This window comes from Rana temporaria, chromosome 1 (assembly GCF_905171775.1).
Source record: "Rana temporaria chromosome 1, aRanTem1.1, whole genome shotgun sequence".
In the NCBI taxonomy this organism is placed as follows: Eukaryota; Metazoa; Chordata; class Amphibia; order Anura; family Ranidae; genus Rana; species Rana temporaria.
In genome coordinates this window covers 109,626-136,831 of record NC_053489.1, presented here as the reverse complement: position 1 = coordinate 136,831, position 27,206 = coordinate 109,626, and the positions used below count along the sequence as shown (strand labels likewise).

At 58.6% G+C, this 27,206-nt stretch overlaps 2 protein-coding genes across 2 annotated transcripts in view; one reads left to right on the top strand and one right to left on the bottom strand.

Moving 5' to 3' along the window:
• Positions 1 to 371, bottom strand: part of LOC120917089 (transcription factor LBX2-like) — a 42,020-nt gene extending 41,649 nt beyond the window's left edge. The window contains exon 1 of the mRNA XM_040328148.1: positions 57 to 371. Within this exon, the coding sequence (XP_040184082.1) occupies positions 57 to 324 (268 nt within the window). The 5' untranslated portion in view covers positions 325 to 371. The remainder of the gene's footprint in view (positions 1 to 56) is intronic.
• Positions 372 to 7,093: 6,722 nt separating this feature from the next.
• LOC120924763 (talin-1-like) overlaps positions 7,094 to 27,206 on the top strand; it is a 72,729-nt gene continuing 52,616 nt past the window's right edge. The window contains exons 1-3 of the mRNA XM_040335786.1: positions 7,094 to 7,130; positions 9,632 to 9,865; positions 9,985 to 10,133. Of these exons, the coding sequence (XP_040191720.1) occupies positions 7,094 to 7,130; positions 9,632 to 9,865; positions 9,985 to 10,133 (420 nt within the window). The remainder of the gene's footprint in view (positions 7,131 to 9,631; positions 9,866 to 9,984; positions 10,134 to 27,206) is intronic.

Here is a 27,206-nt window from a genome sequence, read left to right as displayed (position 1 = left end):
TAGAATATTTCGGGGTGTTATGGGGGGGGGTGTAGAATATTTCGGGGCGCACCCACCTTCTGCCGCCTGCAGCACAGTCACCTCCAGTCCCTGGAAAGTCTTGCTGGCCAGTTCCTCCAATGCACAGAGGGGGGAGGATTGGGGGAGCGCTCCGGGTCGGGGGGGCCCCTTATGTGCCGGTTGGGGGGCCCCCTGGCAGTTCGGGGTCCTCCTGGATGTCGGTCGGCTCAGGATATCCTCTATACTGAATGGGGTGAGGGGTTTAGTGGTGGCCGGGTCCATCATCCCCCTCCTCCTCTCCTTCATCGCCCCCCCACAGCTCATAACTGCCCCCCAGGATGGGAGACCCCAAAATACATCTCCTCACATCGCCCGACACCCTCTGTGTGTGTGTGAGAGGAGAGAGGAGAGAGGAGTGAGGAGGAGGAGGAGAGGGAAGACTCCTCACTGGATCCTACTCCTCCTCCTACTACAAGGATATCCCCACTACTCCTACTACAGGGTCCCCCCCCACTACTCCTACTACAGGGATATCCCCACTACTCCTACTACAGGGATATCCCCACTACAGGGTCCCCCCCCCCCACTACTCCTACTACAGGGATATCCCCACTACAGGGTCCCCCCCCCCACTACTCCTACTACAGGGTCCCCCCCACTCCTCCTACTACAGGGATATCCCCACTACAGGGTCCCCCCCACTACTCCTACTACAGTGCCCCCCCCCCCCACTACTCCTCCTACTGCAGGAGTCCCCCAATTCCTTCTACTACAGGGATATCCCCACTGCTCCTACTACAGGGATATCCCCACTACTCCTACTACAGCCCCCCCCCACTACTCCTACTATAGGGCCCCCCCCATAATATTCCTCCTACAACAGATCAGAGAGGAGGAGGGGGGAAGACTCCTCACTCATGAAAGATCCTACTACTGGGGTCCCCCATTTCCTCCTACTACAGGGTCCCCCGCTGCTCCTACTTATAGGTTCCCCTTATAATATTCCTCCTACTACAGATCAGAGAGAAGGTGGAGGGGGGAACCAAGGAGGAGAAGAGACAAGACTCATCACTCATGACAGATCCTACCCCTCCTACTACAGGGATACCCCCACTACTCCCACTACAGTGGTCCCCCCATTCCTCCTACTACAGGGGTCCCCACTGCTCCCACTACAGTGGTCCCCCCACTACCCCTCCTTCTACAGGGATATTCCCACTACCCCTCCTTCTACAGGGATATTCCCACTACAGTGGTCCCCCACTACCCCTCCTTCTACAGGGATATTCCCACTACCCCTCCTACCACAGGGATATTCCCACTACAGTGGTCCCCCCACTACCCCTCCTACTACAGGGATACCCCCACTACTCCCACTACAGTGGTCCCCCCATTCCTCCTACTACAGGGGTCCCCACTGCTCCTACTACAGGGATACCCCCACTACTCCTACTACAGTGGTCCCCCCACTACCCCTCCTACTACAGGGATATTCCCACTACAGTGGTCCCCCACTACCCCTCCTACTACAGGGATATTCCCACTACAGTGGTCCCCCACTACCCCTCCTACTACAGGGATATTCCCACTACAGTGGTCCCCCACTACCCCTCCTACTACAGGGATATTCCCACTACAGTGGTCCCCCACTACCCCTCCTTCTACAGGGATATTCCCACTACAGTGGTCCCCCACTACCCCTCCTTCTACAGGGATATTCCCACTACAGTGGTCCCCCACTACCCCTCCTACTACAGGGATATTCCCACTACAGTGGTCCCCCACTACCCCTCCTTCTACAGGGATATTCCCACTATAGTGGTCCCCCACTACCCCTCCTACTACAGGGATATTTCCACTACAGTGGTCCCCCACTACCCCTCCTACTACAGGGATATTCCCACTACAGTGGTCCCCCCACTACCCCTCCTTCTACAGGGATATTCCCACTACAGTGGTCCCCCCACTACCCCTCCTACTACAGGGATATTCCCACTACTCCTGCTACTACTGGGGTTCATCTATTCTTACTACTACAGGGATCCCCCCATTATATACTTCCTACTGCAGATGGAAGAGGAGGGGTAGACCAGGCAGGGGAAGACTCCTCACTTATGACATATCCAACCCTCTCCTACTACAGTGATATCCCCACTACCCCTACTAAAGGGTTCCCCTATTCCTCTTACTACAGGGGTCCCCCAATTTATTTTACTACAGGCATCCCCCTTAACTATTCTACCACTACAGGGGTCCCCACACCCCTCCTATTACAGGGGTCCCATTATTTCACCTACTACGGGATCCTCTCTTGCCTTCAACTAGAGGGATCCCCACATACCTCCTACTACAAGGAGCCCCTAACTTTTTTTCCTACAACAGGGGTCCCACCACCCTCCTTCTATAGGTGTCTCCCCCCATCCCTCCTACTACAGGGGTCCACCTACTACAGGAACCCCCCATAACTTTTTTTCCTACCACAGGAGTCCACCCTCCCACCATCCTTCTACAGGGGTGGATCTACCCATCCCTCCTACTACAGGTATCCTTTTATTCCTCCTACTACATCAACCCCCCATTCTCTCTACTACAGTGGTCCCCCACCCCATCCCTTCTACTATAGGGCCCCCCTAATATCTCACCTACACCAGGAACCCCCTAATATCTCACCTATGCCAGGGGCCCCCCTAATATCTCACCTACACCAGGGGCCCCCTAATATCTCACCTACACCAGGGGCTCCCCTAATATCTCACCTACTCCAGGGTCCCCCTAATATCTCACCTACTCCAGGGGCTCCCCTAATATCTCACCTACACCAGGGGCTCCCCTAATATCTCACCTACACCAGGGGCTCCCCTAATATCTCACTTACACCAGGGGCTCCCCTAATATCTCACCTATGCCAGGGGCTCCCCTAATATCTCACCTACTCCAGGGGCCCCCTAATAGCTCACCTACACCAGGGGCTCCCCTAATATCTCACCTACTCCAGGGTCCCCCTAATATCTCACCTACTCCAGGGGCTCCCCTAATATCTCACCTACACCAGGGGCTCCCCTAATATCTCACCTACACCAGGGGCCCCCTAATATCTCACCTACACCAGGGGCTCCCCCAATATCTAACCTATGCCAGGGACCCCCTAATATCTCACCTACTCCAGGGGCCCCCTAATATCTCACCTACTCCAGGGGCTCCCCTAATATCTCACCTACACCAGGGGCCCCCTAATATCTCACCTACACCAGGGGCTCCCCCAATATCTCACCTACTCCAGGGACCCCCTAATATCTCACCTACTCCAGGGGCTCCCCCAATATCTCACCTACACCAGGGGCTCCCCTAATATCTCACCTACTCCAGGGACCCCCTAATATCTCACCTACTCCAGGGGCTCCCCCAATATCTCACCTACACCAGGGACCCCCTCATACCTCACCCAAGTCAGGGTTTTTCCTCATATTCTTTCTACTCTAACGATCCGCCTATTATGCCATCCACCTTCCTCAAATCCTGGCCACCTCAGGGTCCTCAGAACACCCCCCCCCCCATTCCCTGAGCCCCTTACTACCCCCTCTCCGGATAGCTCCCTCATATTGTTTCCCCCTCTAGAGGTCTCCCTCATATGCCACCCACTGCAGGGATACCCCTCAAATCCCACATTCTGGGGGACCCCCAAATATACCACTGACTCCATGGGCTTTTCCCTCATATGGCACCAACTAGGGGTGACCCTTTATATCCCACCCACTCCAGGGGTCCTTCACAAATCCCACCCACTCCAGGGGTCCTTCACAAATCCCACCCACTCCAGGGGTCCTTCACATATCCCACCCACTCCAGGGGTCCTTCACAAATCCCACCCACTCCAGGGGTCCCTCACTTATCTCACCCACTCCAGGGGTCCTTCACATATCCCACCCACTCCAGGGGTCCCTCACTTATCTCACCCACTCCAGGGGTCCTTCACATATCCCACCCACTCCAGGGGTCCCTCACTTATCTCACCCACTCCAGGGGTCCCTGGCTTATCTCACCCACTCCAGAAGTGCTTCACATATCTCAACCACTCCAGGGGTCCCTGGCTTATCTCACCCACTCCAGGGGTCCCTCACATATCGCCCCCACTCCAGGGGTCCCTGGCTTATCTCACCCACTCCAGGGGTCCCTGGCTTATCTCACCAACTCCAGGGGTCCTTCACATATCTCGCCCACTTCAGGGGTCCCTCTCATATCTCGCCCACTCCAGGGGTCCTTCACAAATCCCACCCACTCCAGGGGTCCTTCACATATCCCACCCACTCCAGGGGTCCCTCACTTATCTCACCCACTCCAGGGGTCCCTCACTTATCCCACCCACTCCAGGGGTCCTTCACATATCTCACCCACTCCAGGGGTCCCTCACTTATCTCACCCACTCCAGGGGTCCTTCACATATCCCACCCATTTCAGGGGTCCCTCACTTATCTCACCCACTCCAGGGGTCCCTGGCTTATCTCACCAACTCCAGGGGTCCTTCACATATCCCCCCCACTCCAGGGGTCCCTGGCTTATCTCACCCACTCCAGGGGTCCCTCACATATCCCTCCCACTCCAGGGGTCCCTGGCTTATCTCACCAACTCCAGGGGTCCTTCACATATCTCGCCCACTCCAGGGGTCCCTCTCATATCCCACCCACTCTAAGGGTTTCCTCTCCTGCCCCCTTCATGCATCACAACACACACAATGCACTACTTATGTTCTCAGAAACCCCCCACCCTCCCTCTCACCACAACGGACGCCCTTCACCCCCCTACACCGTCCCAACTCTTCTCCACCCATTCCTATTGTGAGGGGACCCCTACACTGACCCCACTATCCCTCCCGACTACAGAGATATCATTTTCACCCTATATAATGCTCTACTCCACCCATAACTAATGTCAGAAGACCCCTACACTGGTTCTACTACCCCTCCTATACACAGAAGCCCAGCCCCTACACTGCTCCAGCTCTTCTCCACCCATAACTAATGTCAGAAGACCCCTACACTGGTCCCACCACCCCTCCTATACACAGAGGGTCCATCCCCTACACTGCTCCAGCTCTACTCCACCAATAACTCATTTCAGAAGACCCCTACACTAGTCCCACCACCCCTCCTATACACAGAAGTCCAGCCCCCTACACTGCTCCAACACTACTCCACCAATAACTCATTTCAGAAGACCCCTACACTGGTCTCACCACTCTTCTTCACTACAGGGGTCCATCCCCTACACTGCTCTAACTCTACTCCACCCATAACTAATGTCAGAAGACCCCTACACTGGTCTCACCACTCTTCTTCACTACAGGGGTCCAGCCCCTTCACTGCTCCAACTATAATTAACTATATAGGGCCCCTACACTGGTCCAAACCCCCCCCCCCCCACTCCAGGGGTCCAAACCCCACACTGCTTCTACACTACTCCACCCATAAGTAATGTCAGATGTTCCCCACACTGATCCCAGAACCCCCCCCCCCCCCTCACCCTTCTATCACCCCTTCATTTCTGCCTGTGATCACCCGGCGAGCCCCCCTCCCCCTCCTCTCTGGGATGAGGTCTCATTTATCACCCACTTATGCAGAAGCGCGGTATATCCCAGGCTGGCCTCTGATGTGAGGGGAGGGGGGGGGGTAATGAGACAATGAGAGACAAGCCCCCCCCCCCCCCAACTAATTAGATGCTGAAATCACAGAAACATCTGGAGTAGACAGACTGCACAATATGTGGCTCGTCCTTTATCTGAGGAGCCACCCCATGTCCCATGCCTCATGCCCAATGCCTCATGCCCCATGTCTCATGCCTCATGCCCCATGCCTCATCCTTCATGCCTCATCCCCCATGCCTCATGCCCCATGCCTCATCCTTCATGCCTCATCCCCCATGCCTCATCCCTCATGCCCCATGCCTCATGCCTAATGCCCCATGCCTAATGCCTCATGCCTCATGCCTCATGTCCCATGCCTTATGCCTTATGCCTCATGCCTTATACCCCATGCCTTATGCCCCATGCCTCATCCCCAATGCCTCATGCATCATCCCCCATGCCCCATGCCTCAGGTCATTGGAATTCACAGACAATTGCTATTTTTGAAAGTTTGTTCTATCCGAGGTTCCTCTCCTCACCTGATTGGCTGGGTGTGGAGAATGATGATGTCAGTAATTCAATTAACAAATATGATTACCAAAAACATTCCCTTTGTGGGGTCGGGGGGGATATTTATTTTGTCTCTGTGAAGTTGGAGTCCTAACATAACGGACGGGTTACCACAAGACCACCAAAGTCACAGTCCGGCCAATCAGGTCAAGGAATGGCCACTGAGTTCATTTTCTGACCACCAAGGTGATGGTCTGATCTTTAAGGCTACTGGTAAGTCACTGATAGGGTCATGGTGTGACCAGTAAGGTCACAGTCTGGCCATTCAGGTCCCGTACTGGCCACCACTAAGATCACAACATGGCCACTGAGGTCATTTTATGGCCACTGAGGTGATGGTCTGATCTTGAAGGCTACTGGTAAGTCACTGAGGTCATGGTGTGACCAGTAAGGTCACAGTCTGGCCACTAAGGTCCCGTACTGGCCATTCAGGTCATGGACTAGCCATTGAGGTTCACAGTCTTTCCACCGAGGTCATAAACCAGTCACGGTCTGACTACTGAGGTCACAATCTTGCCACTGAGGTCATGGACAAGCCAAAAGAGGTCACGGTCTGACTACTGAGGTCATTGGCTAGCCAATAAGGTGATGTCTAATCACTGAGGTCACAATATTACCACATAGGTCTCAGTCTTGCTCCTGAGGTGATGATTTTGTCTTGAAGGCTACTGGTAAGTCTCTGAGGTTACGAGAAGGCCAGTAAAGTCACAGATAGGCTATTAAGTTCATGGACTATCCACTGAGGCCAAAAACTGGCCTCTGAGGTCATGGTCTGACAACTGAGGTCAAAATCTTACCACTTAGGTCACAGTCTTGCACTGGGGTCATGAACTGGCCAATAAGGTCATGGACTAGCCAAAAGAGGGTTGGGCTGACCACTGAGGTCGAAGTCTTTCCATACCGGTCATGGTCTTGTTCCTGAGGAAATGGTCTGGTATTCAAGGCAAGTTAGTCATGAATAGGGTGACCACATTTCCAAACTACCAATCAGAGACACCCCCCTTCTCAAAAATCAACTTGTGCTCCAACGAATCACAGCACAGTGATTGAACACAAGAGGCGGGATTTATGATTTCTCAAATCACAAGCAGATTGTGCTCCTCCAGGCATTCCCGGCCAGGACAAGTACTGTCAGTGAGTAAAGCGGTGATGTGGCGGCCTTTTTTGGGGGCATCCGGGGGGGTGGCCGTGTCAGTTTTATTCCGGGACACTGTATTGTCCTGGAGTGATTGTGCCCGGGACAGACCTGCAAAATACGGGACTGTCCCGGGCAATCCGGGACACGTGGTCACCCAAGACTCATGATGTGACCAGTAAAGTCACAGACGGGCCACTAAGGTCACGGACTATCCACTGAGGTTCACAGTCTTGCCACTGAGGCCACAAACTGGTCTTTGATATCATTGTCTGACCACTGAGGCCACAAACTGGCCTTTGAGATCATTGTCTGACCACTGAGGCCACAATCTTACCACTTAGGTCATAGTCTTGCACTGGGGTCATGAACTAGCCAATGGGGTGATGGTCTGACCCCTAACATCAAGGTCTTGCCACATAGGTCCTAGTCTTCCTCCTGAGGTGATGGTCTGGTCTTCAAGGCTACTGGTAAGTCACTGAATTCATGGTGTAACTAGTAAGGTCAAAGTTAAACCACTGAGGTCACAAACTGGCCACTGAGGTCTGGTCTGCCCACAAAGATCATGGTCTGGCCACCGAGGTCACAATATTACCACTTAGGTTACTAAGGTCATGGTGGGCTAGCCAATAAGGTTACAGTCTGACCACTGAGATAAAAGTCTTGCCACATAGGTCACAGTCTTGCTCCTGAGGTAACGATTTTATCTTTAAGGCTACTGGTAGGTCACGGAGGTCATGATAAGACCAGGAATGTCACAGACAGGCTACTAAGGTCATGGACTATCCACTGAGGTCACAGTCTTGCACTGGGGTCATGAACTGGCCAACAAGGTCACGTTCTGACCCCTGACCTCAAAGTCTTGCCCCATAGGTCACAGTGTTACTCCTGAGGTGATGGTCTGGTCTTCAAGGCTACTGGTAAGTCATTGAGGTCATGGGCTAGCCACTGAGGTTCACAGTCTTGCCGGCGTTGAGGTCCTGAGGTGACAGGCTAATGCCCCCCGGACACACGATCGCAATTTCCGACAACAAATGTTTGAGAGCTGCTTCTCAATTTTTCCGACAATCGTGTGCATCCAATTCCGACGCATAAAAAATTCTACGCATGCTCGGAATTATTGGACTTAATTTTTCTCGGCTCCTCGTAGTGTTGAACGTCACACCACCGCGTTCTTGATGTTCGGAATTTCCGAGCAACATCCGTGTGACCTTGTGAAGGCAACACGAGTTTTAGCCGAGATTCCGTATGAAGAAAATCTGCGTTTTTCTTGTGGAAATGTCCGATGGCTTGTACGCGGCGTTAGAATGTGGCAGGGAGAGGTTTAGCGTTCGTTCGGCGTTGGTTGGTTGGAATTCCTTGGTTTTCGTGTCTTTGGACGTCGTGAATCGTTATTCTGGACGCGTTGGGGGTGGAGTTGTAACATTTTTGGAAATGTTTTGTTGTGTTATTTATAGAACTTTTCTTCTCTCTGGGATTTCATCACCTGATATATAAAGCGCCGTCCGTCGCACACATAATTATTTTGCGCTCTCCGCAGACAACGTTCCGTAGGGAGGGGCGCGGAATAATTATTTTATTACACCTTTGGGGGGCGGAGTTATTATATTTTGTCCTCGCCACTTGGATCAATAAAGCTTTTTTAGAAGAAATGGATATTTGGTCCACCATTGTTTGTACGTTGGTTGCGGGGGAAGGTTGTCGGGTTCCTGTAGATGGCGGTACACGGCGTACGTGGAGATAATGAAGATGCCTCACCAGATTCGCACACTGGGGGGGGGGGTGGTGTGAGCGCCCCTTCGTCACCCCCCCCCATGTCATCAATAACTTGATCAGCGGCTGCCATTATCATGTCGTGGCGCGGCCTCCACCATCTTGGATCCTCCGCATTCTCCTGGCCCGAGGACCACCTTTGGAAATGAAGGAACATCCACAATTGTTCCTCCAACCAAGACCTTCACCTCCAATACTTCAGGTCCAGCATCAGTAATTCCCCACAGTGTACAACCAACATTACCATAGGATGGTCACCCAACTCTTCCAATACCTTCACTACACGTCCCCCATAGGTGGGTTCTCCAATAGGACCAACCCCAGAGGGTCCACTTCCTCAGGCAACAGGCTTACATATTTTTATATAAGGGGTAGCCTTTCCCCAATCACCCTCTTCCGGTCCTAGATTATGTATGGAAGATTAGCTCCACCCATTATACCCACCAAGGGGAGGGACCTTACTAAAAAAAAGGGTACTAACCCCTGCTTACATGTTCATAGCATGTTAATCTGCCCCGGCCATATCTTGTTCACAGTTATATTCTTGTCCATTGACTCAGTGCTTTACTTTGACTTTCTGTTGCCGGTGGACCAGTCCCAAAGGTCGTATACTGGGAGCATATTCATCGTGGTGACTCCATGCCACGGAGGAGCCCACAATGGCCACTTTCTATGTACAGAAGGCGGTCTAATGTTTCTACTAAATGGAGACCTGTCAGGGTGGGACTCCTTGGATTGTGGGAAAAGACTTTCTCTGGGACCTCTTGAAGGTAGGTGACCCCAGCACATGGCTGTGTATTGCCTGTGTCCTTCACCAACCTCTCCAGAAAAGTGTGTGACGTCTATTTCCTTCCCATTTGGTCAATGATTTCCCTTCCATTTCTCTCAGCCTTTAGTCTTCTATGGATACAATGTATTCCCAATGAAGACTGTGTGACCCCATGCCATGGAGGAGGAGCCCACAATGGTGACTGGGAGACCTATCAGGGTGGGACCCCTTGGATTGTGGGAAAAGACTTTCTCTGGGACCTCTTGAAGGTAGGTGACCCCAGCAGATTGGATTCTCCCGTTATATTGGCCGTGTCCTTCACCAACCTCTCCAGATACGTGTGTGACGTCTATTTCCTTCCTATCTCGGTCCCTTATTTATCGTCCATTTCTCTCAGCTCAGCCTGGCTTTTAGTCTTCTCTGGATACAAAATCTTTCCAGTAAAGACTGTGGGACTGGACGAGCTCTCAGTGGCCACTGGGGGACCTGTAAATCTGGGATCTCTTGGAGGTAGGTGACCCCAGCAGATGGGATTCTCCCGTAAAATTGGCCGAGTCCCTCACCAACCTCTCCAGATACGTGTGTGACGTCTATTCCCTTCCCATCTTGGTCAAAATTTCTCTTCCATTTCTCTCAGCCTTTAGTCTTCTCTGGATAGTCTTTCTAGGGAAGGCCAAGTGACCCCATGCCAAGAGTTGAGTTGAGAGGTATCTTAATGTAGCGCGGTCTTACCCCGAAGGGTCCCAATGTGCATGGAGGCTTGAATGGTCACTCTTGGTGACTGGAACGTGGTCTTTGTTTTGTGACAATAAGTTTTATACTATTGTCACAAAACCTGTCAGTGTGGGACCCCTTGGATTGTGAGAAAAGACATGAGACCTCTTGAAGGTAGGTGACCCCAGCAGACTGGATTCTCCCATTATATTGGCTGTGTCCTTCGCCAACCTCTCCAGATACGTGTGTGACGTCTATTTCCTTCATATCTTGGTCCATTATTTCCCTTCCATTTCTCTCGGCTCATCCTGACTTTAATGCCTCGTACACACGAGCGAGATTTCCGACGGAAAAACTGCTTTCTTTTTTCCCGCCGGAAATTCCCGGCGGACTTTTTCCCATGGGAAAAATTGCGATGGAGCATACACATGGTCGGGATTTCCCAACCAAAGCTCTCATCAGAGTTTTCCCGATGGGAAAACCTCTCGTGTGTACGGGGGAAAAGTTACCGAGCAGGTTCTCGGTTTTCCCCCCCGGGATTTCCGACGGATATTTTCCCATCTGAAATTCCGGTCATGTGTACTAGGCATTAGTCTTCTCTGGATACAAAGTATTTCCAGTAAAGACTGTGTGATTGGACGAGCTCTCAATGGTCACTGGGAGACCTGTAAATGTGTGATCTCTTGGAGGTAGGTGACCAAAGCAGAAGGGATTCTTCCGTTAAATTGGTTGCATCCTTCACCAACCTCTCTAGAAACATTTGTGACGTCTATTCCCTTCCCATCTTGGTCCAAATTTCTCTTCCATTTCTCTCAGCCTTTAGTCTTCTCTGGATAGTCTTTCTAGGGAAGGCCAACTGACCCCATGCCATGAGTTGAGTTGAGAGGTATCTTAATATAGCGCGGTCTTACCCCGAAGGGTCCCAATGTGCATGGAGGCTTGAATGGTCACTCTTGGTGCATGGAACGTGGTCTTTGTTTTGTGGCAATAATTTTTATACTAGATGGAGACCTGTCTGTGTGGGATCCCTTGGATTGTGAGAAAAGACATGGGACCTCTTGAAGGTAGGTGACCCCAGCAGACTGGATTCTCCCAATATATTGGCTGTGTCCTTCGCCAATCTCTCCAGATATACGTGTGACGTCTATTTCCTTCCCATCTTGGTCCATTATTTCCCTTCCATTTCTCTCAGCTCATCCTGACTTTAATGCCTCGTACACACGAGCAAGATCTCCGACGGAAAAACTGCTTTCTTTTTTACCGCCGGAAATTCCCGGCGGACTTTTTCCCGGCAGTTTTCCTACGGGAAAAATTGCGATGGAGCGTACACATGGTCGGGATTCCCAACCAAAGCTCTCATCATCAGGGTTTTCCCGATGGGAAAACCTCTCGTGTGTACGGGTGAAAAGTTACCGAGCAGGTTCTCGGTTTTCCCCCCCGGGATTTCCGACGGATATTTTCCCATCAGAAATCCCAGTCACGTGTACTAGGCATTAGTCTTCTCTGGATACAAAGTATTTCCAGTAAAGACTGTGTGATTGGACGAGCTCTCGATGGTCACTGGGAGACCTGTAAATGTGTGATCTCTTGGAGGTAGGTGACCAAAGCAGAAGGGATTCTTCCGTTAAATTGGTTGCATCCTTCACCAACCTCTCTAGAAACATTTGTGACGTCTATTCCCTTCCCATCTTGGTCCAAATTTCTCTTCCATTTCTCTCAGCCTTTAGTCTTCTCTGGATACGATGTCTTTCTAGGGAAGGCCAAGTGACCCCATGCCATGGAGGCCACAATGGCCACTCTTGGTGCACGGAAGGTGGTCTTTGTTTTGTGACTATAATGTTTATACTAGATGGAGACCTGTCTGTGTGGGGCCCCTTGGATTGTGGGAAAATACATTCTCTGGGACCTCTTGAAGGTAGGTGACCCCAGCAGACTGGATTCTGCCATTATATTGGCTGTGTCCTTCGTCAACCTCTCCAGATACATGTGTGACGTCTATTTCCTTCCCATCTTGGTCTATTATTTCCCTTGGATACAATTAGCCGGATTCACGTAGGACTTACGCCGACGTATCTTCTGATACGCCCGCGTAAGTTCTCGGATGCGCTGTCGTATCTTGGGCGCGTATTTACGCTGGCCGCAAGGGGCGCTTCCATTGATTTATGCGTCGAATATGCAAATGACCGAGATACGCCGATTCACAAACGTACTTGTGCCCGTCGCTGTAATCTACGCTGTTTACGTAAGGCGTACGTCCGGCGTTATTCCACCTAAAGCAGGGGTAAGTCATGTTAGGGTATGGACGACGGAACAGCCGTTGTATTTTACGTCGTTTACGTAAGTGGTACGTGAATGGGGCTGGCGTAGGTTACGTTCACGTCATTGCCATTGAGCCAGCGTATCTTAGGGAGTAAATTTGACGTGATTCTGAGCATGCGCCGTTCATTCAGCCCTTCATTTACATGGGGTCACGCTTCATTTTAATAGATCACGCCCACTACCTCCATACTTTGAATTAGGAGGGCTTACGCAGGCCAATTTACGTTACGCTGGCGCAACGTAGGGGGCGAGTGCTTTGTGAATACAGCTCTTGCCTCTCAAAGTTAAGTCGGCATAGCGCATACGAGATGCGCTACGCCGGCACAAAGATGCGCCGATCTACCTGAATCCAGCTAAATGTATTCCCAATGAAGACCGTGTGACTCCATGCCATGGAGGAGCCCACAATGGCCACTGGGAGACCTATCAGGGTGGGACCCCTTGGATTGTGGGAAAGACATTCTCTGGGACCTTTTGAAGGTAGGTGACCCCAGCAGATGGGATTTTCCCATTATATTGTCCGTGTTCTTCGCCAACCTCTCCAGATACGTGTGTGACGTCTATTTCCTTCCCATCTTATTCCATTATTTCCCTTCCATTTCTCTCGGCTCATCGTGGCTTTTAGTCTTCTCTGGATACAAAGTATTTTTTATGGTTCCCGGCCACTCAAACATTCCTTTTAATAAAGCGTTATAATAAACCCAGCGCCGATTGAAAGCAGCTCTGGTCACGTTGAATATGTGGAACGATCGTCTTGGAGTCAGACCGGGTCCCCCCTCCCCCTATTCTCCCAGCAGGTTCTATTAGATAAATTTATTGTGCACTCTTCATGGTAATAGCTATAAAGAGCGGGAGAAGCTGGGACTGATTAGGGGAAGATGGGATTCAGTTACACGCTATAAAATCCCACTACAAATAACTCTGATAGATCTTCTTGTAAAAGAGAAAGAGATACATTATCCCTAAACTGGTCCATGTGTGAGAGCATCAGGTGAACACACACTTCCATCCGCACTCTCCTCCGTCCAACTACCGCCTTCTCCGTCCAACCGCCGCCTTCTCCGTCCAACCGCCGCCCCCTCCCTCCAACCGCCGCCCCCTCCCTCCAACCGCCGCCTCCTCCCTCCAACCGCCGCCCCCTCCCTCCAACCGCCGCCCCCTCCTTCCAACCGCCGCCCCCTCCTTCCAACCGCCGCCCCCTCCCTCCAACCGCCGCCCCCTCCCTCCAACCGCCGCCCCCTCCCCCCCCCCCCCCCCCCCCCCCCCCCCCCCCCCCCCCCCCCCCCCCCCCCCCCCCCCCCCCCCCCTCCCCCCCCCCCCCCCCCCCCCCCCCCCCCCCCCCCCCCCCCCCCCCCCCCCCCCCCCCCCCCCCCCCCCCCTCCCCCCCCCCCCCCCCCCCCCCCCCCCCCCCCCCCCCCCCCCCCCCCCCCCCCCCCCCCCCCCCCCCCCCCCCCCCCCCCCCCCCCCCCTCCCCCCCCCCCCCCCCCCCCCCCTCCCCCCCCCCCCCCCCCCCCCCCCCCCCCCCCCCCCCCCCCCCCCCCCCCCCCCCCCCCCCCCCCCCCCCCCCCCCCCCCCCCCCCCCCCCCCCCCCCCCCCCCCCCCCCCCCCCCCCCTCCCCCCCCCCCCCCCCCCCCCCCCCCCCCCCCCCCCCCCCCCCCCCCCCCCCCCCCCCCCCCCCCCCCCCCCCCCCCCCCCCCCCCCCCCCCCCCCCCCCCCCCCCCTCCCCCCCCCCCCCCCCCCCCCCCCCCCCCCCACCCCCCCCCCCCCCCCCCCCCCCCCCCCCCCCCCCCCCCCCCCCCCCCCCCCCCCCCCCCCCCCCCCCCCCCCCCCCCCCCCCCCCCCCCCCCCCCCCACCCCCCCCCCCCCCCCCCCCCCCCCTCCCCCCCCCCCCCCCCCCCCCCCCCCCCCCCCCCCCCCCCCCCCCCCCCACCCCCCCCCCCCCCCCCCCCTCCCCCCCCCCCCCCCCACCCCCCCCCCCCCCCCCCCCCCCCCCCCCCCCCCCCCCCCCCCCCCCCCCCCCCCCCCCCCCCCTCCCCCCCCCCCCCCTCCCCCCCCCCCCCCCCCCCCCCCCCCCCCCCCCCCCCCCCCCCCCCCCCCCCCCCCCCCCCCCCCCCCCCCCCCCCCCCCCCCCCCCCCCCCCCCCCCCCTCCCCCCCCCCCCCCCCCCCCCCCCCCCCCCCCCCCCCCCCCCCCCCCCTCCCCCCCCCCCCCCCCCCCCCCCCCCCCCCCCCCCCCCCCCCCCCCCCCCCCCCCCCCCCCCCCCCCCCCCCCCCCCCCCCCCCCCCCCCCCCCCCCCCCCCCCCCCCCCCCCCCCCTCCCCCCCCCCCCCCCCCCCCCCCCCCCCCCCCCCCCCCCCCCCCCCCCCCCCCCCCCCCCCCCCTCCCCCCCCCCCCCCCCCCCCCCCCCCCCCCCCCCCCCCCCCCCCCCCCCCCCCCCCCCGCCCCCCCCCCCCCCCCCCCCCCCCCCCCCCCCCCCCCCCCCCCCCCCCCCCCCCCCCCCCCCCCCCCCCCCCCCCCCCCCCCCCCCCCCCCCCCCGCCGCCTTCTCCGTCCAACCGCCGCCCCCTCCCTCCAACCGCCGCCCCCTCCCTCCAACCGCCGCCCCCTCCCTCCAACCACCGCCCCCTCCCTCCAACCACCGCCTCCTCCCTCCAACCACCGCCTTCTTCATCCAACCACCGCCCCCTCCCTCCAACCACCGCCTCCTCCCTCCAACCACCGCCTCCTCCCTCCAACCACCGCCTCCTCCCTCCAACCATCGCCCCCTCCCTCCAACCACCGCCTCCTCCCTCCAACCACCGCCTTCTTCATCCAACCACCGTCCCCTCCCTCCAACCACCTCCCCCTCCGTCCAACCGCCGCCCCCTCCCTCCAACCGCCGCCCCCTCCCTCCAACCACCGCCTCCTCCCTCCAACCACCGCCTCCTCCTTCCAACCACCGCCTCCTCCCTCCAACCACCGCCTCCTCCCTCCAACCACCGCCTTCTTCATCCAACCACCGTCCCCTCCCTCCAACCACCTCCCCCTCCGTCCAACCCCCCCCCCCCCCCCCCCCCCCCCCCCCCCCCCCCCCCCCCCCCCCCCCCCCCCCCCCCCCCCCCCCCCCCCCCCCCCCCCCCCCCCCCCCCCCCCCCCCCCCCCCCCCCCCCCCCCTCCCCCCCCCCCCCCCCCCCCCCCCCCCCCCCCCCCCCCCCCCCCCCCCCCTCCCCCCCCCCCCCCCCCCCCCCCCCCCCCCCCCCTCCCCCCCCCCCCCCCCCCTCCCCCCCCCCCCCCCCCCCCCCCCTCCCCCCCCCCCCCCCCCCCCCCTCCCCCCCCCCCCCCCCCCCCCCCTCCCCCCCCCCCCCCCCCCCCCCCCCCCCCCCCCCCCCCCCCCCCCCCCCCCCCCCCCCCCCCCCTCCCCCCCCCCCCCCCCCCCCCCCCCCCCCCCCCCCCCCCCCCCCCCCCCCCCCCCCCCCCCCCCCCCCCCCGCCCCCTCCCTCCAACCACCGCCTCCTCCCTCCAACCACCGCCTTCTTCATCCAACCACCGCCCCCTCCCTCCAACCACCGCCTCCTCCCTCCAACCACCGCCTCCTCCCTCCAACCACCGCCTCCTCCCTCCAACCATCGCCCCCTCCCTCCAACCACCGCCTCCTCCCTCCAACCACCGCCTTCTTCATCCAACCACCGTCCCCTCCCTCCAACCACCTCCCCCTCCGTCCAACCGCCGCCCCCTCCCTCCAACCGCCGCCCCCTCCCTCCAACCACCGCCTCCTCCTCCAACCACCGCCTCCTCCTTCCAACCACCGCCTCCTCCCTCCAACCACCGCCTCCTCCGTTCCAACCACCGCCTCCTCCATCCAACCGCCGCCTCCTCCGTCCAACCGCCGCCTCCTCTCTCCAACCACCGCCCCCTCCCTCCAACCACCGCCTCCCCAGTCCAACCACCGCCTCCTCCGTTCAACTACCGCCTCCTCCGTCCAACCGCCGCCCCCTCCATCCAACCGCCGCCTCGTCCCTCCAACCGCCGCCTCCTCCCTCCAACCACCGCCCCCTCCGTCCAACCACCGCCCCCTCCGTCCAACCACCGCCCCCTCCCTCCAACCACCGCCTCCCTCCAACCACCGCCTCCTCCGTCCAACCACCGCCTCCTCCGTCCAACCACCGCCTCCTCCGTCCAACCGCCGCCCCCTCCCTCCAACCGCCGCCCCCTCCCTCCAACCACCGCCCCCTCCGTCCAACCACCGCCTCCTCCCTCCAACCACCGCCTCCTCCTTCCAACCACCGCCTCCTCCCTCCAACCACCGCCTCCTCCGTCCAACCACCGCCCCCTCCCTCCAACCGCCGCCCCCTCCCTCCAACCACCGCCCCCTCCGTCCAACCACCGCCTCCTCCCTCCAACCACCGCCTCCTCCTTCCAACCACCGCCTCCTCCCTCCAACCACCGCCTCCTCCGTTCCAACCGCCGCCTCCTCCATCCAACCGCCGCCTCCTACGTCCAACCGCCGCCTCCTCTCTCCAACCACCGCCCCCTCCCTCCAACCACCGCCTCCCCAGTCCAACCACCGCCTCCTCCGTTCAACTACCGCCTCCTCCGTCCAACCGCCGCCCCCTCCATCCAACCGCCGCCTCGTCCCTCCAACCGCCGCCTCCTCCCTCCAACCACCGCCCCTCCGTCCAACCACCGCCCCCTCCGTCCAACCACCGCCCCCTCCCTCCAACCACCGCCCCCTCCCTCCAACCACCGCCTCCTCCGTCCAACCACCGCCTCCTCCGTCCAACCACCGCCTCCTCCGTCCAACCACCGCCTCCTCCCTCCAACCACCGCCCTCCCCAGTCCAACCACCGCCTCCTCCGTCCAACCGCCGCCTCCCCAGTCCAACCACCGCCTCCTCCGTTCAACTACCGCCTCCTCCGTCCAACCGCCGCCCCCTCCATCCAACCGCCGCCTCGTCCCTCCAACCGCCGCCTCCTCCCTCCAACCGCCGCCCCCTCCGTCCAACCGCCACCTTCTCCGTCCAACCGCCGCCCCCTCCCTCCAACCGCCGCCCCCTCCCTCCAACCGCCGCCTCCTCCTTCCAACCGCCGCCCCCTCCGTCCAACCGCCGCCCCCTCCCTCCAACCGCCGCCCCCTCCGTCCAACCACCGCCCCCTCCGTCCAACCACCGCCTCCTCCGTCCAACCACCGCCTCCTCCCTCCAACCACCGCCTCCTCCCTCCAACCACCGCCTCCTCCGTCCAACCACCGCCTCCTCCCTCCAACCACCGCCTCCTCCGTCCAACCGCCGCCTCCTCCGTCCAACCGCCGCCTCCTCCGTCCAACCGCCGCCTCCTCTCTCCAACCACCGCCCCCTCCCTCCAACCACCGCCTCCTCCATCCAACCGCCGCCTCCCCAGTCCAACCGCCGCCTCCTCCGTCCAACCGCCGCCCCCTCCGTCCAACCGCCGCCTCGTCCCTCCAACCGCCGCCTCCTCCCTCCAACCGCCGCCCCTCCGTCCAACCGCCGCCTCGTCCCTCCAACCGCCGCCTCCTCCCTCCAACCGCCGCTCCTCCGTCCAACCACCGCCACCTCCCTCCAACCACCGCCCCCTCCGTCCAACCACCGCCCCCTCCGTCCAACCACCGCCCCCTCCGTCCAACCACCGCCCCCTCCCTCCAACCATCGCCTCCCTCCAACCACCGCCTCCTCCGTCCAACCACCGCCTCCTCCGTCCAACCACCGCCTCCTCCGTCCAACCACCGCCCCCTCCCCCCAACCACCGCCCCCTCCCTCCAACCACCGCCTCCTCCGTCCAACCACCGCCTCCTCCGTCCAACCACCGCCCCCTCCCCCCAACCACCGCCCCCTCCCTCCAACCACCGCCTCCCCAGTCCAACCACCGCCTCCTCCGTCCAACCGCCGCCTCCCCAGTCCAACCACCGCCTCCTCCGTTCAACTACCGCCTCCTCCGTCCAACCACCGCCCCCTCCATCCAACCGCCGCCTCGTCCCTCCAACCACCGCCTCCTCCCTCCAACCACCGCCCCTCCGTCCAACCACCGCCACCTCCCTCCAACCACTGCCACCTCCCTCCAACCACCGCCCCCTCCGTCCAACCACCGCCTCCTCCGTCCAACCACCGCCTCCTCCGTCCAACCACGGCCCCCTCCCCCCAACCACCGCCTCCTCCCTCCAACCACCGCCCCCTCCCTCCAACCACCGCCCCCTCCCTCCCTCCAACCTCCTCCTCCTCCGTCCAACCACCGCCTCCTCCCTCCAACCACCTCCTCCTCCTCCGTCCAACCTCCTCCTCCTCCGTCCAACCACCGCCCCCTCCCTCCAACCACCGCCCCCTCCCTCCAACCACACCACCTCCCTCCAACCACCGCCCCCTCCCTCCAACCACCACCGCCTCCTCCGTCCAACCACCGCCTTCTCCGTCCAACCACCACCTCCTCCTTCCAACCACCGCCCCCTCCCTCCAACCACCACCCCCGACCTCCAACCACCGCCTCCGACCTCCAACCACCGCCTCCGACCTCCAACCACCGCCTCCGACCTCCAACCACCTCCCTCTCCCTCCAACCACCGCCCCCTCCGTCCAACCACCGCCCCCTCCGTCCAACCACCGCCCCCTCTGTCCAACCACCGCCCCCTCCCTCCCTCCAATCACCGCCCCCTCCCTCCCTCCAACCACCGCCTCCTCCCTCCAACCACCGCCTCCTCCGTCCAACCACCGCCTCCTCCGTCCAACCACCGCCTCCTCCGTCCAACCACGGCCCCCTCCCCCCAACCACCGCCTCCTCCCTCCAACCACCGCCCCCTCCCTCCAACCACCTCCTCCTCCTCTGTCCAACCACCGCCTCCTCCCTCCAACCACCGCCCCCTCCCTCCAACCACACCCCCTCCCTCCAACCACACCCCCTCCCTCCAACCACCGCCCCATCCCTCCAACCACCACCGCCTCCTCCGTCCAACCACCGCCTTCTCCGTCCAACCACCGCCTCCTCCTTCCAACCACCGCCTCCTCCTTCCAACCACCGCCCCCCTCCCTCCAACCACGCCCCCTCCCTCCAACCACCGCCTCCTCCGTCCAACCACCGCCTTCTCCGTCCAACCACCGCCTCCTCCGTCCAACCACCGCCTCCTCCCGCCAACCACCGCCTTCTCCCTCCAACCACCGCCTTCTCCGTCCAACCACCGCCTCCTCCCTCCAACCACCGCCTCCTCCCTCCAACCACCGCCTCCTCCCTCCAACCATCGCCTCCTTCCTCCAACCATCACCTCCTTCCTCCAACCATCGCCTCCTTTTATAGAGCGTTCCGGGCGGCTACGGGGGACAAAGACGCACTTAGATCTGCAATTGGAAGACGAATAAATCATTGACGGTTTCGGCCTCTTCTGGATGGTTTGGTGGAAACGTCCCGTCATATGAACCAGATTCAGTGTCATCACCGTCTTGGCTGGATTCTCAGCGGCCTGATGAGAGGATTTTATTTTTTATGACGGGAAGAGGAGATAAAAGCACCATGAGGAAATAAATGCCTTCCATGCATCCAAAAGGGAATACTTAGTGGTGGTGGGATCTTTAGGGGCTTCTGAGAACAATAGTAGCTGATCTGGGGATGTGGGCCCCACCACATCCATCCGAGGCCTCCAAGATGTAGGGGAAGTGGTCATTGGGCCCCACCACATCTAGCTAAAAGACCCAAGGCCTCTGAGATTTAGGGGAATCGGTCATTGGGCTCTACCACATCTAGCCAAAAGACCCGAGGCCTCTGAGATTTAGGGGAAGTGGTCATTGGGCTCTACCACATCCAGCCAAAAGACCCAAGGCCTCTGAGATTTAGGGGAAGTGGTCATTGGGCCCTACCACATCCAGCCAAAAGACCCAAGGCCTCAGATTTAGGGGAAGTGGTCATTGGGCCCTACCACATCCAGAAAAAAGACCCGAGGCCTCTGAGATTTAGGGGAAGTGGTCATTGGGCCCCACCACATCCAGCCAAAAGACCCAAGGCCTCTGAGATTTAGGGGAAGTGGTCATTGGGCCCTACCACATCCAGCCAAAAGACCCGAGGCCTCTGAGATTTAGGGAAATTGAACAATAGGCAGAGATACCTCTTGTTATATAAGCAGGGCCAGTGCTAGACTTTTTTGCGCTCTAGGCAAGACCAGCTTCTTGCACCCCCCCCTTCCCCCGTGCGATGCTTTATCACCTACTTGCCAACATTAGCTCCACACGGAGACTGACTGTTTTTTTTTTAGGAAGTGATGTTGTGCTCAGCACGGCACCTCATTGGCTAAGTGACCGTACATTCAGGGGCAGTTCTAGTTGCTGCCAAGTCTGCTCTGTTACTGAGTGTCACGGTTGTGGTAGCAGAGATGCTGGCTGGGTATTTGCGCAGGACGCTCTGGGGCGGGGGGAGTGTTTGGACCCAGCAACAATTTGCCCGTGGCTGTGCCATAGGTGGCTGCCTACTTCGCCCATAAGCTATGGAGTCCAACATAGTTAAGGTTTAGCATTGCCCAGCAAAGGATCAATATGACAGAATGTCTCTCTTCCAGGGGGTGAAAGACGAGAATGCTGGGAAGGAACGTCTCCAACAACCAATCCAGTCCAGGTCTATAATCGTTGGACAAGGAGGCTAGGCTTAAAGCCTTGAAATTCGAGCTCAATAACAGCAACCCAGTTCTGTCCTCGGGAAACGTAGCCACTTGGACAGTCTTTATGGTGAGCTTCTGCCGGCAATGTTGGGGCCCTTTAAACATTGGCGTGCAGAAAGGTGAAGGTGACTCAAAGGGGTTTCCCGTTCAGCAGAGGTCTAGTGTAAAGTTAGGCCTTGTAGGTAGGATCGGCTCTTTAGTGCAGCCTAGCAGTAAATGAAGCAAGTTCAAAGGGTAGTTGGGGGGTAAAATGTCTATGATAGTTGTAGCTATGATGTGGCTCGTGACCCTCTCACCGGGTCCCTCGGTAGCAGTCTTCGAAGAGCAGCAAGTGGGTCAGCCTTGCTCTATAGCACCCCCTATGTGGGGACCCCAGAACTGTCCATCATGGGTCAGCCTTGCTCTATAGCACCCCCTATGTGGGGACCCCAGAACTGTCCATCATGGGTCAGCCTTGCTCTATAGCACGCCCTATGTGGGGACCCCAGAACTGTGCATCATGGGTCAGCCTTGCTCTATAGCACCCCCTATGTGGGGACCCCAGAACTGTCCATCATGGGTCAGCCTTGCTCTACAGCACCCCCTATGTGGTGACCCCAGAACTGTCCATCATGGGTCAGCCTTTCTCTATAGCACCCCCTATGTGGGGACCCCAGAACTGTCCATCATGGGTCAGCACTGCTCTATAGCACCCCCTATGTGGGGACCCCAGAACTGTCCATCATGGGTCAGCCTGTCTCTATAGCACCCCCTATGTGGGGACCCCAGAACTGTCCATCATGGGTCAGCCTTGCTCTATAGCACCCCCTATGTGGGGTCCCCATAACTGTCCATCATGGGTCAGCCTTGCTCTATAGCACCCCCTATGTGGGGACCCCAGAACTATCCATCATGGATCAGCCTTGCTCTATAGCACCCCCTATGTGGTGACCCCAGAACTGTCCATCATGGGTCAGCCTTTCTCTATAGCACCCCCTATGTGGGGACCCCAGAACTGTCCATCATGGGTCAGCACTGCTCTATAGCACCCCCTATGTGGGGACCCCAGAACTGTCCATCATGGGTCAGCCTTGCTCTATAGCACCCCCTATGTGGGGACCCCAGAACTGTCCATCATGGGTCAGCCTTGCTCTATAGCACCCCCTATGTGGGGACCCCAGAACTGTCCATCATGGGTCAGCCTTGCTCTATAGCACCCTCTATGTGAGGACCCCAGAATTGTCCATCATGGGTCAGCCTTGCTTTATAGCACCCCCTATGTGGGGACCCCAGAACTGTCCATCATGGGTCAGCCTTGCTCTATAGCACCCCCTATGTGGGGACCCCAGAACTGTCCATCATGGGTCAGCCTTGCTCTATAGCACCCCCTATGTGGGGACCCCAGAACTGTGCATCATGGGTCAGCCTTGCTCTATAGCACCCCCTATGTGGGGACCCCAGAACTGTCCATCATGGGTCAGCCTTGCTCTACAGCACCCCCTATGTGGGGACCCCAGAACTGTCCATCATGGGTCAGCCTTGCTCTACAGCACCCCCTATGTGGGGACCCCAGAACTGTCCATCATGGGTCAGCCTTGCTCTATAGCACCCCCTATGTGGGGACCCCAGAACTGTGCATCATGGGTCAGCCTTGCTCTATAGCACCCCCTATGTGGGGACCCCAGAACTGTCCATCATGGGTCAGCCTTGCTCTACAGCACCCCCTATGTGGGGACCCCAGAACTGTCCATCATGGGTCAGCCTTGCTCTATAGCACCCCCTATGTGGGGACCCCAGAACTGTCCATCATGGGTCAGCCTTGCTCTATAGCACCCCCTATGTGGGGACCCCAGAACTATCCATCATGGATCAGCCTTGCTCTATAGCACCCCCTATGTGGTGACCCCAGAACTGTCCATCATGAGTCAGCCTTGCTCTATAGCACCCCCTATGTGGGGTCCCCAGAACTGTCCATCATGGGTCAGCCTTTCTCTATAGCACCCCCTATGTGGGGACCCCAGAACTGTCCATCATGGGTCAGCCTTGCTCTATAGCACCCCCTATGTGGGCACCCCAGAACTGTCCATCATGGGTCAGCCTTGCTCTATAGCACCCCCTATGTGGGGACCCCAGAACTGTCCATCATGGGTCAGCCTTGCTCTATAGCACCCCCTATGTGGGGACCCCAGATCTGTCCATCATGGGTCAGCCTTGCTCTATAGCACCCCCTATGTGGGCACCCCAGAACTGTCCATCATGGGTCAGCCTTGCTCTATAGCACCCCCTATGTGGGGACCCCAGAACTGTCCATCATGGGTCAGCCTTGCTCTATAGCACCCCCTATGTGGTGACCCCAGAACTGTCCATCATGAGTCAGCCTTGCTCTATAGCACCCCCTATGTGGGGTCCCCAGAACTGTCCATCATGGGTCAGCCTTTCTCTATAGCACCCCCTATGTGGGGACCCCAGAACTGTCCATCATGGGTCAGCCTTGCTCTATAGCACCCCCTATGTGGGCACCCCAGAACTGTCCATCATGGGTCAGCCTTGCTCTATAGCACCCCCTATGTGGGGACCCCAGAACTGTCCATCATGGGTCAGCCTTGCTCTATAGCACCCCCTATGTGGGGACCCCAGATCTGTCCATCATGGGTCAGCCTTGCTCTATAGCACCCCCTATGTGGGCACCCCAGAACTGTCCATCATGGGTCAGCCTTGCTCTATAGCACCCCCTATGTGGGGACCCCAGAACTGTCCATCATGGGTCAGCCTTGCTCTATAGCACCCCCTATGTGGGGACCCCAGATCTGTCCATCATGGGTCAGCCTTGCTCTATAGCACCCCCTATGTGGGCACCCCAGAACTGTCCATCATGGGTCAGCCTTGCTCTATAGCACCCCCTATGTGGGGACCCCAGAACTATCCATCATGGATCAGCCTTGCTCTATAGCACCCCCTATGTGGTGACCCCAGAACTGTCCATCATGAGTCAGCCTTGCTCTATAGCACCCCCTATGTGGGGTCCCCAGAACTGTCCATCATGGGTCAGCCTTTCTCTATAGCACCCCCTATGTGGGGACCCCAGAACTGTCCATCATGGGTCAGCCTTGCTCTATAGCACCCCCTATGTGGGCACCCCAGAACTGTCCATCATGGGTCAGCCTTGCTCTATAGCACCCCCTATGTGGGGACCCCAGAACTGTCCATCATGGGTCAGCCTTGCTCTATAGCACCCCCTATGTGGGGACCCCAGATCTGTCCATCATGGGTCAGCCTTGCTCTATAGCACCCCCTATGTGGGCACCCCAGAACTGTCCATCATGGGTCAGCCTTTCTCTATAGCACCCCCTATCTGGGGACCCCAGACGTTCTGCGGATGATGGGAAGAGTCGGAATTCTCGGATTCATTAATAATATAATTGTCTCCGTCTGTCGCGGTGACGACTCTGCGGCGCCCCCCGGCCAGGAAAGAGTTAAGAGACTGAATCCTCTCTGTCAGCGCGACCCCCACCCCAACATCACAGAGTGTTACCTGTGGAAGACGGATGGCAGATTTGTGGGGAATCTGGAAACCTGAGAACCAATGAGACAAGAGCCGAAAAATGCGCTCCGTGTCCCGAGAATCCCCCCACCCCCACCCCGGGGGAGGGGAACGCTGGGTGACCCCCAGAGCTGACAATCTATGGAGGGTGTGCTATAGATCTGTGACCCCCAGAGCTGACAATCTATGGAGGGTGTATTATAGATCCGTGACCCCCCCATATACAGTCTAAGGAGGGATGACACTGATACCTCTCCGGGGTCTCCACATCATAAGATGAATGAGGTCTGAGGGGGGAGAACCTTTCATCTCCAGGAGGGGGGGAGGGGCTGTGACTAATTACAGGAGGGGCCCACTAGGGGCCACAGCACGCTCTATACCTCACATCCCAGGGACTGACCCCCTGCCGACCCCAACTGTGAGAACTTTGTCTGACCGACTGGGAGACCCCACCGACCGGGAGACCTCCGATCCCACCGACTGGGAGACCTCCGATCCCACCGACTGGGAGACCTCCGATCCCACCGACTGGGAGACCTCACCGACTGGGAGACCTTCAATCTTACCGACTGGGAGACCTCCGATCCCACCGACTGGGAGACCTCCGATCCCACCGACTGGGAGACCTCACCGACTGGGAGACCTCCAATCTTACCGACTGGGAGACCTCCGATCCCACCGACTGGGAGACCTCCGATCCCACCGACTGGGAGACCTCCGATCCCACCGACTGGGAGACCTCCGATCCCACCGACTGGGAGACCTCTGATCCCACAGACCTTGGCCAAGGGACCTCCTATTCCACAGACCAGGAGACCCCCTATCCCACCACCCCTAATTGGGAGACCTCTTATTTCATTGACTGTGATAGACCCCCTATCCCACCAATGGGGAGACACCCTGTCCCATGACTGGGAAACCTCCGATCCCAAATTGGAAGACCTCCGATTCCACCAACTGAGAAACCCCCAATCCTATCGCCCCCGGCTAAGAGACCTCCGATCCCACCGACTGGGAGACCTCCGATCCCAACGACCCCAATTGGGAGACCCCCTATCCCGCGACCTCGGCTAAGAGACTTCCAATCCCACCGACAGAGACTTCCTATGTCTTTGACCCCGGCTAAGAGACCTTCGATCCCATTAACTGGGAGACCTCCTATCCTACTGGCTGAGAGACCTCCTATGCCACGACTCCCATCCAGCTAAGAAGGACAGATCCAATTCTTCACAAGTGGAGTATTGGGATAAAGGGGGTCTCCGCTCCGCTCTATTGCTGGCCCCTCCCACTCAGCCTAACATGGCCGCCAGCAGCGGAATCCTATGACTCCGCCCATCTGCAGATAAGGAGGGGGGGTCTATCTGAAGCTGTCATTGAAGGTCTAATTAATTTTTGGAATGTAAAGCTCCTCCTTCTGGTCATGTGACCTAGAAAGCCTTCATCACATGGTCTATGACTGCCAGGAGCATTGTGGATCTTTCATGTGATTAGAGACTGCAGGAAGTCCAACTTCCAGGCCAATAGTTTCTGTGTCACCTGACTTGTCACATGACTGGGGGAGGGGGGTGTCTCTGTGATCGCCGCTCCGCGTGTGGGTGACATTATTACAGGAACCGTCCCTCTGACCACGGGCCCCGGACTCCGCCAATCGCCCCGAGATCGGAAATCGAGGGATTTCCTAAGATTCATAAATTCGGAGAGGTTGATGGAACCGCAAAGATATTCCGGAGGGCGATTTCCGAGATTTCCGAGAAACGAGAAATATTACTGACTAGAGAAGCCGCAAGAGAGAGATTTCTGTAAATATTCCCGATGATGTCATAATAAATACGCCCGGAAAATAAGATCACATACTGAGTGCGGGAATCGCGCGCGGTCCGAGAAAAGTACAGCGCCAACTACAGCGGCAAGTACAGCGCGGTCCGAGAAAACTACAGCGCCAAGTACAGCACGGTCCGAGAAAAGTAAAGCCCAAATAGAGCGGCAAGTACAGCGCGGTCTGAGAAAAGTACAGCGCCAAGTACAGCGCGGTCCGAGAAAAGTACAGCGCCAAGTACAGCGCGGTCCGAGAAAAGTAAAGCGCCAAGTACACCGCGGTCCGAGAAAAGTACAGCACCAAGTACAGCGCCAAGTACACCGCGGTCCGAGAAAAGTACAGCGCCAAATACAG